General features: G+C 33.8%; 1 protein-coding gene across 1 annotated transcript; it reads right to left on the reverse strand.

The window, feature by feature from the left end:
• Positions 1-1,471: 1,471 nt before the first annotated feature.
• On the reverse strand, positions 1,472-12,901 carry LOC114164287 (serine/threonine-protein kinase rio2-like). Its single transcript, XM_028048895.1, has 14 exons — positions 12,574-12,901; positions 10,127-10,316; positions 9,965-10,011; positions 9,808-9,878; positions 6,319-6,432; positions 6,051-6,226; positions 5,878-5,966; positions 5,614-5,731; positions 5,426-5,499; positions 4,754-4,801; positions 3,437-3,605; positions 3,068-3,184; positions 2,491-2,577; positions 1,472-2,095 (listed from the first exon to the last, which is right to left on the reverse strand). Exons 2-14 carry the CDS (start codon positions 10,208-10,210, stop codon positions 1,907-1,909), a joined length of 1,383 nt encoding a protein of 460 aa, XP_027904696.1. The 5' UTR covers positions 10,211-10,316; positions 12,574-12,901; the 3' UTR covers positions 1,472-1,906.
• Between the last annotated feature and the right edge of the window lie 697 nt (positions 12,902-13,598).

Raw genomic sequence — 13,598 nt, forward strand, 5'->3', positions numbered from 1 at the left:
CAACTGAGTCATCCCATACCAAAATTTGGCCAAGTTAGTCGCAACACATGCTGAAGGTCAAGATGAATTGTCCTAAACTGAAAAGGTCAACCTTGGCTAGTTTGACTGAGGGTTCAAACAAGCTTACTCAAACTAAAAAAGTCGAAATGGGCAACATAAACCGAAGGTCAAATAATATATTTAAAAAAGTAATATAATTCTTTGTATTGCTACCTCTTTAATATTTATGTATGTGTTGAGGTTGGATGTAATTGAATTTAATTCTTTGTATTACTACCTCTTTAATATTTATGTATGTTCATTTATTTAATATTGTGATTTGGTTTATGCTTAATACTTGGATGAGTTGACAACATAATTTAGAAGGTGGACCGGATAAAAGAGTTATGCACTTAAGGCAAGAATTCATTCTATAGGAAGAGGAATCACACTGGTTTGAAAGTTCTTAGGTTCTACAAATAGGCCTAGATCTACCTTAAAATATTCCTAGGACATTAAATAATTAACATATTAAGTATAAAAAAAAGTAAAAATATAGTAGAAGAAGAGATAAAATCCAACTTCAACACACATTTACTATTATATTTTTCAAATCTTAGTTTGACTCTTTATGATCAAAACCACTTTTACAAATACTGTTCCATTCAATTCAAAAGTAAATATTGGACAATCTTAACAAATTTCTGTGGATATAAAACTTATTGATACTATTACCCACTAGTGCACTTGCTGAAATTGATTTGCTATTTCAGCATCTTATCATCTACAAATCCCGTATTTCATGAATGTATTAAGCATATTGAGGTGAGGTGGTTGTCATTATATCCAAGAAACATTGACCAGCAATGTCATCTCTCTCACTTACATCTCTACTATTCTTCAAGTTGTTGAAATATTTACCAAATTTATGATTAGAAAGTGCCATCAGCTTCTTATTGGCAAATTATTGCTCAGCGTCAATTTGTAGAGCAATGTTAATATGTATAAATGTATTTAATAGATTACTTTATACCTTTTTATAGTTGTTAAGAATTCTAGTAATTACTCCAAGGAAATCTCCTGTAATCCTCCTCTTCTTCATTGTATATCTCCTTAAATCTCTCATATTTATGTAAAAGATATATTATACCACCTATTTAAAAAAAGAAAACTAACGAATGCAGTAAAACTTTTGTAAACAAAGAAATCGTGTCATATAATATGCTATTTTTTCCTTGATATTTTGACATACATAAAAGTATTGTGTACATATAGTCCTCCTGAATATAAAGGTTATCCGAAATAAAGTTAAAACTATATCATAAGAGACTTACACTGCACAAAACATTTATATACATATAAAACTACTAAAAAGTACTAAATCTTCTATACAACATCCTTTGTACTGCTGGACTACACTATTAGCTATATTAGCCGCACCATCCGCTCACGCATATAAGCAATCATTGCGAAACCAGACAACAAATAAAAGTGTAAGCTAGCAATATTTTATAACTGTCATATCTATAAATTTATAAGATTCAAGCTGTAATGCCAATCCAAACATTTTCGTGCAACATACATTTTCATTTAATCACATTTTACTCTAGACATAACCTATTCTAGACTCAATTCCAGAATAAATTGCTGCTTTCTAAGTCAAACAAAAAAATATAGGCTAATGTGACAGAATTTTCCAATAGAGAATGGCAAAATTTTCATTCAAATTAAATATAACACATAATATGAATATCCTCCAGAGGAGGGGTTCGACCATAACCCAGTTGCTTTCCAATGTCTGAACTTTTATATGTCGGAAGCTTGAACAAACTAAGGCAGTCTACCAAAACTTAATGCTGTCCGATAAATGGCACCATTGAAACTATGATTTCCTTCTTTAAGTTCACCCCATAAGGTCAATCATATGTCACCAGCTGCTCAACTGTTTCTGGATTTTAGAATTGTGAGATGACCTACCACCTTTGTCTTTGTAGGAATTTCTGGCTCCAGCAGTCTTCTGCCCCTTGCGAGCTGATGCTATGGCGCGTCGTCTTTGCTTATTCAAGCTCTTAACAAGTTCAGCTTCATTTTCCATTGCTTCTTCATTGTTTTCCTCCTGTGAATCAAAATTACCACCATTGAGGCTTTCATATAAAGGCCGAATAGCAAGCTTTCTATATAAACTAGAATAATATAAAACAAGAGGGAGACAATACAAGGAAATAATGTTCAACATTACGTCACTAGCAAATTTACAAAAATAAAATGAGCCTATGGTTGAGAAAAATCCAGATTCAGAATACCATACAAGTCACATCAAGAGTAGTGAAGAAATGCACTAGAACTCTGGAAGAGGATATGCATAATACATGCTGTTTCCCAAAATATTCATCAGGGATCAATGTTTAAGACTAGAAATTCTTTGAATTGAATATTATGAAGAGGAAAAGAAATCAGTACAAACATAGCATTGAGATAACCACCTAATAAAAAGAATAAAGCATTGCTTACATTATCACTTGCATCTTCCTTTTCAGATCCACTGCTTTCACGTGCTTCACAACTCTCCTCTCTCCTCTGACTCTCATATCCCTCATTCTGGTTAAAACAAAAACAGTCCTTCAATCAGCATGCATAATTTGACTCGCACAACTAATGAACTAGGCTTAAAAATCCATAGTAGAGTATGTATGCCCGCTAGTCAATGGACAAACTAAAACTAAACCAAATTTTGGATATTCAAATTTACATATCACAGTTCACTTATTATATCACAGAAGATACTATATTTAATATTTCGAACAATGAAAAATTTCAAGCTCAACCATCTCAAGAACAGAAAGAAACTTTGGTATTGTTTGTAAGTTCTATAGCACGAATCTGCTATGTTGTTACTTATAGTGCTCTTTGTATTTAGTTCATTCTTTATTGGGATACAACTTTCTCAACTCCCCAATTCATAGCTCAGCTTCTCACCGAAAAATCTCCCCTACAGGTAAGCGTATTTGTTTTATATTGTTTTATCTCTCTTTACATGTACATCTAACAACACACTTTTACATCTTTTGTATCCCTTTTATGACATTACCTGTTCCAACAAGTCTGAAGAATCACCGTCAATAGTGTATGCTTCATTCAGATCTTCTACTACGTCAACCTCTTCAGTATCTGAATTTGCATCACTCTCTGCCCCGCCTTCAATGAACTGCACATAGAGATTTGAATACCTTTGAGGCTGAACCAAATACAAAAATGAAAGCTTACCAATCTACGCACTATAACCAAAATAGGCAATTTTAATCCCCATGTATGATAATGATACTATGCTCCACCAGACGCTGGCTGTTGGCAACGAAGCCAGATAGGTGGAAAATATAAAAAGCAAAGTTATGTTGCCTTTTGAAAAGTAATCTCCATCTTCTTCCCCATCTCACAAAGAACAAGAAAAACAATATACCCTTTGAATATCTTCTTCGTCCTTTCTAGTAAAGCCACTGGCAGCAAGTTCCCTATCTAGAAAACCAGCACCTCTTTCTATTGCAGAAAAACAGGGTTTTCCAACTTCATCTCTCCCCTCATCTGAACCATCAATATCATCTAAGCTTTCTTCAAAAGAGAGATTGAACCTGAAACAAAGATGAGGGAACAATATGAAGATAACTGATTTATTAGCCAAATACTAGATATAAAAAACCTTTCAACAAGTTCAGCAACCAAAGATCTTTCATCCAAGCAGCAAAAACAGGACATGAAAACGAAATATGCAGAAGATACCATAAAACAAATGAAAAAATATTCAAATAATACTCAAAATACAGGAAAAAGGAATCACATAAATATATTTCCACAAGAGGATAGTTCATAGTAAAAACTACACGTTGGATATAGGTTATATATAGATGTAAATTAGACAGAAAAAATCCAAGAGCGTAAATGCAAAAAAAATTCCCAACATGAAGGTACCTTAGAGGCATATCTTCATTTGATGAAAGGATGAGAGAATGAAAGACAGAAAAGGATAGAAACTAGTCCCGTGTTTGGTTGTGAAGAAAGAAGGTGAGGGAAGAGAGAAAGTTTTGAAAAATAAATTTGAGGGAAAGCAGAAAGAAAGTAAAGTTCAAATTTTTATTTTTAGAAATCAGCTCTTCTCATTTTCCTTTCACTTCCTATCCTACCAAACAGGAAAAAGTATCATAGTTCGTGATTTTTCCTATTTATTTATTTTCTCTAACTTAAATCCCTTCCAAACACAGTGTAAGAATAGTCCAAATCTCTGACCATGTCCTTGATAATTTGTACTAAATGCACTTTCTAACAAGTTAGGCTAACTTGTATCACGGACATTCGTAGTTACTTGCTACTTAACTGAAGTTAAGTCTACAGTTCGGGCAATTGATATGAGAATATCATTTCTATATTTCTATTTTCTTCTACCATTTTACCTACCTAAGATAAACAAACAAGAAATAAAAGAGACAATATAATTTAGAGGGCTTGAAAACACTCCTCTTATGATCTCATATTTATAATGATAGAATTCTGATACAATGAGAAGATGGAAGATCAAATATCAGAAGTCGATCAGAAGTCTGAACTAGAAACCTAGGTACAACTCAAAGGTACAGCAGGTAGTGATTTCCAATACAACTACTTCCTACTCAGGTTTAATACTTATTCTAACAATTTTAAATTATAAAGATACAAAAATATTAAAAATAATATGCAAAAGTGACTTTATTGTTGACAAATACATGATTCCAGAACATCTACCTACCTTTTCCTGAAAAACTTAAAGATGCATTCAACATCACGGTCAAAGTACCTGAAACAAGGATAAATAATATATAGTTAAGCAAGAAATAAAATATACTCTGTTTTAACATGACACTCATACAATATAAGCATTTTTTACTAATTGAAAATTTTCAAAATTTTATTTTCACAATGAATACTGACTTTCAAATTAATATCCCCACATACAACTTTCAAATGATAGCAAATCTAAGATAAATCTATAAGATTATCCCCAAAAAATTAGAAGTTAGAAAAGTTCTATTACCATATTCTAATTCATAAATTGAAAAAAAATGCAAAAATAAATCTAAAAATCGTATTAATAAGGTTTAACCTGTTGAACTTATACCTAGATTTAAAGACATGAATTTGCATAGATGATTTAATTACATGAATAAATTACAAAAAAAAAAAAAAGTCTTTTTCAGGGATGAAGTAGGTTGAACTATGAGAGAGATATTAGTTATTTGAACACTGTGTGTTAGCCCATTAAATTCTTATTAAGTGTGATTAGAATGTGAAATGACCCGCAAATTTTGTAAACTACATTACCAAATAACAAAACAAAAGTTAGTAAAGTGACAGGGTAGCTTGGAACTGTTATAACAAGTCAAAAGAAATTTACGAGAAAGACATACAAGGAGACACTTACATCTGTGCATTACGGTGTGACACAGATACCATTTGTGGAAAGTCAATCATGGTAACTTTTTCATCATCGTCAATCTACAATGAATGGAACTCCAAGTGTAAACTAGATTTGAAAACCAACCGGCTGACATTTAATGAAATAAAATTGAGAATCTTTTTTGGTCCTTATGCAGACAAGTCAAAGCATACCATGATATTGAATTCATTGAAATCACAATGAATAAGGCCATGTTCAGCCAACCGAACAACTAGACCAATAATTGTCTCAAAAACTGTCTCTGGATTCTGTAACTCCTTCACCTGAACACTGCATTTGAAAAACCAAATACACAAAGCAAGCAATTGTTACCAAAACCAGCAAAAACGGTAAAAGAAAGACTAGAAACAAGAAAACCAGCTAAAGAAAAACAAACGCAAGAAAAAACATAAGCACAAGTAATGAAGGACACCTACAGAGGATAACCCTGAACAAGTGACATGACAACACAATGTCTATTGTGCTCTACAGCATTTGGAACAGGAAAGCCATGGGTTTCTAAAGCCTGCTCAAGCAAACATGTGTCAGTGACTAGATAGAAAATTAAACAAAAAATAAAATAATTCAAGTATAGGGGGGGAGGTAAAACCTTCATGAAAGCAAATTCTTTAAGGGCAGCAAGGCGAGACAAATAGAGCCAATTATAACTACTTCGATGTCTCAAGTAGTCACGCTTAGATTTGACAGCTCTAAAAGAAACTCTACCAAGTCTATGCAACTTCATGGCCAAAACAGTTCCATCTTCCTGGGCAACCTCAAATATATCTAGCAGAGCACAAATGCCAGCGTAATTAGCAAAAAGAATGAAATGTGATTGGATGAAGAGCACCAAATTAGAAGAATATTAAATAAAATACCAGATTCCTTTCCAACACCAATCTGACGACCAACAGCAACAAACACTCCTTTGTTCACCATAGTTTTAATGGCAAGAAAATCATAGCCAAGATAGGTAAGGCGGAATCCATCATCTACAACAATGAAGCCAAAGTTAGTAACGACTATTGGACATGTGTCATTCTGGGATGAGTGTGGAAAAGTACAATAATCCACAAAAAGAAATGAATATTTGAAGGACTGTGAGGGATAAAGGAAAAGGAGATGAATTTGCAGGTTCGTTCCTAGTTCTGAATATTCTCTTCCTCTGTAAATATGTTTGTCTTCTCTCTAAATTCTTACAAATTCTTACCAAAGGTTTGTGGAATATGAATTATGACACAAATGGAGGAATGGAATGATGTCTCTTATTTCGAATTATTAGGCTGTAGAATTGGATATTTACCAATTGCTTTTGTATGGACTTCATACTATTATCTGTATGAGTTAGATATATTGCGTTTTATGTTAATTAGGGAAATATAGCATCTATTGTTTATTAGAGAAACATAGACATTGTTTGATATTGGTAGATAATGTTGATATTGTATGTAACAATATCTTCTATTTACCATATTTATATTTGGTTGTCATATATACTTGTATCACTCTTTATTATAAATATATTCACCCTATGTGTATTTTAGATACAAGAGAGATTAACCCTATACAGTTTTTCTCGATATTTAACATGGTATCAGAGTCATGGTTTAAAGCCTATCCTAGCTAAAATTGGGACGATTGTTCCACTCGTTATTTGAACCGCAATCAGAGCACCCAATAATGTCGAATCCCACACACGAGATGTATATATTTCGACATGAGGGAGGTGTGTTGAAAATCTCACATTGACTAGAGATAAGGCCAATTGACAATATATAAGTAGGTGCAAACCTCACCTTACAAGCTGGTTTTGTAGAGTTGAGTTAGGCTTAAAGTTCTCTTTTTAACAATATGTATTTACCAATTGTGACCCACTATGGACTTAATATTGTTATTCACAATCATTAGCTATTCTAAACAAAATTTTTTCTGCTGTTTAAGCCATTCAAAGAACTTCAATTTACCTAGACTAATATGATCATATTATTCTTTTTAAAGGCAAATTGTAGAAGTAATTAGTATATCTAGGCAATCATTATGTGTAAGCTAGGAGGTTGAGTGTGGATAACCTCTACACCTAGCACCTAGTTGTAGCCTTTAATGTTTCAACTTCCTTGTATCTCCTTTATCATTTATATAAATATCAGGAACAGTAGAGGGGATTAATCAAGCCCTCAAGCATATCTTTGTCTATTTTAATCTCAACTTGGTATCAGAGCAAGTCGATCCTGCCCTGGTTTCGCCAACGACCACTGGATCTGGAGCGCCTCTCCGAGCGACAACCACCCCCACCAGTGCCGGAACCAGCCTCACGCATCGCGTTCTACTGATCGGAACGTCACAACGCCACCTTCGTAGCTCTCGCCAGAGCCTTCTGCTGCTGTTCTGACCCTCAAAACTCTGATTTAGTGAGGTCCAGACGTCACCCTTGCGGACATCTCCCTCGGTCGTTTAAAAATCTCCATTGTTTTTTGTGTTTCTGCTCTCTGTTTTTGTTCCCTTGATCAGAAATGGCCTCTGGAAGTGTTATTTCTTTCTCTAAAAGTCCTTCCATTACTTCCGAGAAGCTAGATGGACAAAATTACCTCTCTTGGTCCGAGTTGAGATTAAAACAGACAAAGATATGCTTGAGGGCTTGATTAGTCCCCTTTACTGTTCCTTATATTTATATTGTTGGAAGTCTTACATCGACTAGAGATAAGGCCAATTCACAATATATAAGTGAGGTGCAAACCTCACCTTATAAGCCGGTTTTGTGGGGTTGAGTTAGGCTTAAAACCCACTTCTAACATGATATTAGAGCCAAGTTAGAGCCTATCCTAGCGAACTTTCTTGGACATTCTATTCCACCCGATATCGGACCGCTAACGGACCACCCACTAATTTCTTGTCCCACGCACGAGATAAATATACCTCGGCGTGAGAGGGTGTGTTGGAAGTTCCACATCGACTAAAGATAAGACCAATTCACAATATATAAGTGAGGTGCAAACCTCACCTTATAAGCCGGTTTTGTAGGGTTGAGTTAGGCTTAGAACCCACTTCTAACATATATAAATGATAAAGGAGATACAAGGAAGTTGAAATATTAAAGGCTACAACTAGGTGCTAGGTGTAGAGATTATCCAACACTCAACCTCCTAGCTTACACATAATGATTGCCTAGATATACTAATTACTTCTATACTCCCCCTCAAGCTGGAGCATACAAATTGTATGTACCCAGCTTGGAACAAATAAACTATATCTGAGGTCCCCTTAATGACTTGGTCAACATATCTGCGAGTTGGTCATTCTATCCCACAAACTCAGTACATATTTCCTTTGCCAACAACTTTTCACGAACAAAATGACAGTTTATTTCTATATGTTTTGTTCTCTCGTGAAACATTGGATTTTAAGCAATGTGGAGAGCAGCTTGATTATCGCAATACATCTTCATAGTCTGGATGTCACAAAAATTAAGTTCTTGAAGTATTTGCTTCACCCATATAAGTTCACATGTTAGTGATGCCATGGCTCTATATTCAGCTTCAGTTGTCGATCTAGCCACTACACTCTACTTCTTACTTTTCCATGAAATAATATTACCTCCAAGGAATACACAGTATCCAATAGTAGATCGTCTATCCATAGGAGATCCTGCCCAATCCGCATCACAATATCCAGAGACATGAAAACTTCCTCTATCTTCATATAACAACCCTTGCCCGGGAGCCTTTTTTAGGTACCTTAGAATGCGGATGATAGAATTCCAATGGCCAACACATGGAGACTGCATAAACTGACTAAATACTCCAACTGCAAAGGATAGATCTAGCCTTGTAATGGTGAGGTAAAGTAGTTTTCCGACCAGCCTCCTGTATCTTTCAGGGTCAAGAATAATTCACCTTCTTCAGTTGTTAACTTTTGATTTGGGTCCATAGGACTCTCTACTGGTTTACAATCAATCATACCAGTTTCTTGTAGTATATCAAGAGCATACTTCCTTTGAGAGATAACAATGCCATGTTTAGACTGTGCCACTTCAATGCCCAAGAAGTATTTGAGGCTTCCCAAATCCTTGGTTTGAAAATGCCTACACAAGTGCTCCTTTAATTGAGATATGCCAACAATATCATTTCCTGTAATGACTATATCATCAACATACACTATTAGGTAGATACATTTCCCAGGAGAAGTATGTGAGTAAAAGACCGAGTGATCTGCCTCACTGCGTCTTAACCCAAAACTTTGAACAATTGAGCTAAATTTTCCAAACCATGCACTGTATAAAGAGCGATGCAATTTGCACACCATACCTAGACTAATATGATCATATTGTTCTTTTTAAAGGCAAATAATAATAGAGATTAGAAGGAACAAACATTTAGAAGAGTCATGATGCAACAACTTGTGCTTGAGCAAATTCTTCAAAACCTTGTACGTGCCTCCATGCCTACAAACATTAACATAAAAATTAGTAACAAGAATGAAAATAAAACATTGTAAAGGGAATGAATGCAGAAGAATATTGAGAGTTACTTGAGACGTGCAATTCGGTCGATGAGTTCCGTGGGAACGATTTCATGCTGCAGCCAAGGGAGAATTTCATTAACTTAAGCTCAAAAATTCAAAACAAATGGTAATTAAATTGAAAATAAAAAATATTGAAATGTTGTAAGAGGTGAAGAGAGAGAAACACACATTCCTCATGCCCAATTCAACAGCGGTGAGAACCCTAAAATCATCTTTGGATAGATATCTTAACACATCCACATCGAGCTTCATTCTGAATTGAGGTTAGTGCATGCGTTCAGAGGTGGCTTGCACAGAGCTGATGACAGGAAGGTTTGCTCGTGGAGGAGGTGCCTCACTGAATGGTGCGTGTGGCAGCCTGCAGCAATTAGGTTAGACTTCAATGTGAGTGCAACAATTGGAAGGACCATTTTTACTTTAGAAATTTACGTTGCAGAGTATGTGTTCCCCAGAATAAAGAAAAAAGGAATCAAAGATTAGTATTGGTTCATAAACAAATACTTCATTGGCCTTGTGTATTTCTTTTGGAGTGTTTCTTTCTACATCTCACAAATTTCTTCACTACTTCCTATTCATTTCAGAATATATTTTTCATATATTAGAAGGTGGTAAGAAAAATTTGTAGGTGTTCAAATGCGTGGTTTGAATTCTTTGGGAAATGAACTATGTACCCTTAACTAAGGGCGGCAAAACAAGCCACCCGGCCCCTTTTGGTCCGCCTGCAACTGGCCTGCCACAGCTAAACGAACTGTAATTCATGACCCATCCAGCCACAAGGCAGGCTAGCACGCCATTTCTTCAGTTGTTTTTTTCTTGTTTTATTTTCAGGATTTTTCTTTGGTTTTGGACCTAAGTTTATTTGTTTGCAGTCATGATATCACTTTTTGGACAATAAAAAGGCAAGGTACACTAATCAAATTAAATCAAACTTTATTATTCCAACCAAAAAAGGTTCAACACCTAACAAAATATGGTCAACATTAACATACTCGAACAAATAGAATGAGATATAAAGGAATTAATGTAAACAAAGTTCAATTGACAACTGCTAATCTTTTATCTCAAAAGCGTCACATCCCTATCCAAAAGCACCAAAAAGGAACTCATGCGTTATAATAAAACATCAAGTGTCAACAATTCAATTATCCAAGACCAAGTCACATTAAACATCACAACAACGTTTCAAGTCATCAACAATTCAACATAACATAACATAGTAAATCACAATAACATCACAGATAGGTTTATTAATGGACTCATCCATTCTTTCTAATGTTCAACCCTGTTTTAAATTAATAAATAAACTCAATTCCTAACATGCGCTCTAAATTAAAGATTCAAATGAAAGCAATCGATATGTAAGAGATAAGTAACAGCACCAACCAAGCAGCAACACCAAGCAATTAATTTAACCAGACAATCTAACATCTAAAAGAAAGTTTGATACCATATGTAACGGGAAAGTGAACATTAACCCCAAATGTTATAGTTTGAATTCTTTTAAGAAAATAGCTTAAGAATATTAATTAACATTTACCTGAAAAAATATAAATTTAAAATATTCACTGCTAATAATTATATATCATGAACTAGTCATTCTAAAATGACTAAACAGCCATAACATAGTACTTAAGTTATCAAATAGAGAAATTTCAGGTTTATGTGGAAACTTTAGAGAGGTAACAAATAGCCTAAGAAAAAGAAACATAGGAGTAAAATAACAGAGAAGAAGAGTGAGTTGGGGGTGTGGGGCAGTGGGCAGAAGGCTACAGTAATTGTCCTTTGACTTGAATATTTGAGTTGAAGATTGTGAATGTAGTGTCACAGAATTAATTATATCTAAAGTAGAGGATAAAAACCAAGTCCCATGTTGTGAGTGCAGTCTAAAAACCAAGTCTCATGACATGTAGAAAAAGTAGATCACAATTCCCGAAAGAGGATGTAACTCTTTTCTTCGATAGATCAACAAATCAGGGCTGAAAACTAAAAAAAAAAAATAACAATCCCAAACCTACAAACATAATGCAAACAGAAAAACATAGAATTTACTTACAAAGAAAGAAACTTGTATAGACATTACCTTTTTTTCATAAAATTTATATTTAAAGTAGAGGTTATTTTTGGAGATAAGTTAACCACAATCGTGAGTGTAGTGTAAAAACCAAGTCCCCTACATGTAGAAGAAGTAGTTCACACCTATAATATCCTAATCCATGGCTCTTGTATTATGGGTCAGTTACAAGAAGCATGCAATGGATTCGTAAATGAAATGGTATCAAATAACATCAAGCAAAATGCCTATCCCTATAATAAACTCATTGATGCACTAGGTAAAGAAGAAGGGAGAAAGAAGCCAAAAATGTGTGTGATGGTGAAAGATGGTGTAAAACCTGATATTGTTACTTCTAAGACTTTAATGAACGGATATTACATAGTTAATAAGATGAAGACAACGAAAGAGGAATTCAATCCTATGACCCAGATGGGGTAACTCCAATGGACAATGTAAGAATAGCATGCCGGATGCATTTTGATTGTTGTAACACCTTTGTCTCCTCTGAAATTGCATTTTTACAGTAGAATTAATCAATGAATTTGAGAAAGGAAAAGCGAACCTAGAGTGAAAGATCCTTGTCGGTAATCAAGGACTATACAACGTCGTTGTGGTGTTATTGGCTACGAAAAATGCTTGGCTCCGTCCGTTAGTGGCAAGGCGCCGCGCAAGATTCTTTGGCTCCGTTGGCAGCGTGGCGGTGGCGAGACCGGAAGGAAGAGGGAAGGTCGTGGAGTGGACCGGCGGCGATGCAAGATTGAGTGAACCAAACCCTAACTTTTTTTTTCCAGAATCCAATTGAGTGGTCGGTGCACGGGCGTGGTTTTAGCGGCAGAAGTAGTAGCACAAGGTGACGCTGCCACTGGTAGAAACTTTTACTTGCGATATACCTATATCGAAATTAATTTCTGGCGACCGGGCTAATTTTTATAAAGCTTAAATATATATTTGATTTATTGTTTTTATTTAATTTGATTTTTATTTTTATTTTACATTTTTCTATGTTATATTTTTTAAAATTATGATTAATTTAGTTTTTTTTATTAAATACTTAATGTTTTTGAACATTACATGTTACATGTCAGTATCTGGTTTTTTTTTTAAGTTTTTTAAAGTTTTTTAAAATTGTTTTTAATTTTTTTAATTTCAAAAAAATTGTCCATGTGTCAAGTTACAATTGTGTCACGTGTCAACGCTAATGTTATGTGTCAGTTTGTGGTTGTATTATTTCTTTTTGTTCAATTTAGTCTCAATATTCATTACTTTTATTCAATTTAGTCCATATATTCGTTATTTTCATTTAATTTAGTCCCAAATTTTATTATAATAGAACCATTCAATTTTTAAAATTGAAATTATTATTAATTATTTTTTAACTTTAATTATAAATTATAATATTTAATTATAAATTGAATATAATTCTTAGAATCAATTGTTAAATAAAATATAATTATTTAAATATTATTAAAATTTAAAAAATATATATTAACATTTATAAAATTCACATTTAAATTTAAAATATTTAATATTTTTATTGTATTTTAGATATTAAAACCTAAAATATTTTATATTTAAATGTTAATTTTA

The sequence above is a fragment of the Vigna unguiculata genome, chromosome 9 (genome assembly GCF_004118075.2).
Source record: "Vigna unguiculata cultivar IT97K-499-35 chromosome 9, ASM411807v1, whole genome shotgun sequence".
Classification (NCBI taxonomy): domain Eukaryota; kingdom Viridiplantae; phylum Streptophyta; class Magnoliopsida; order Fabales; family Fabaceae; genus Vigna; species Vigna unguiculata.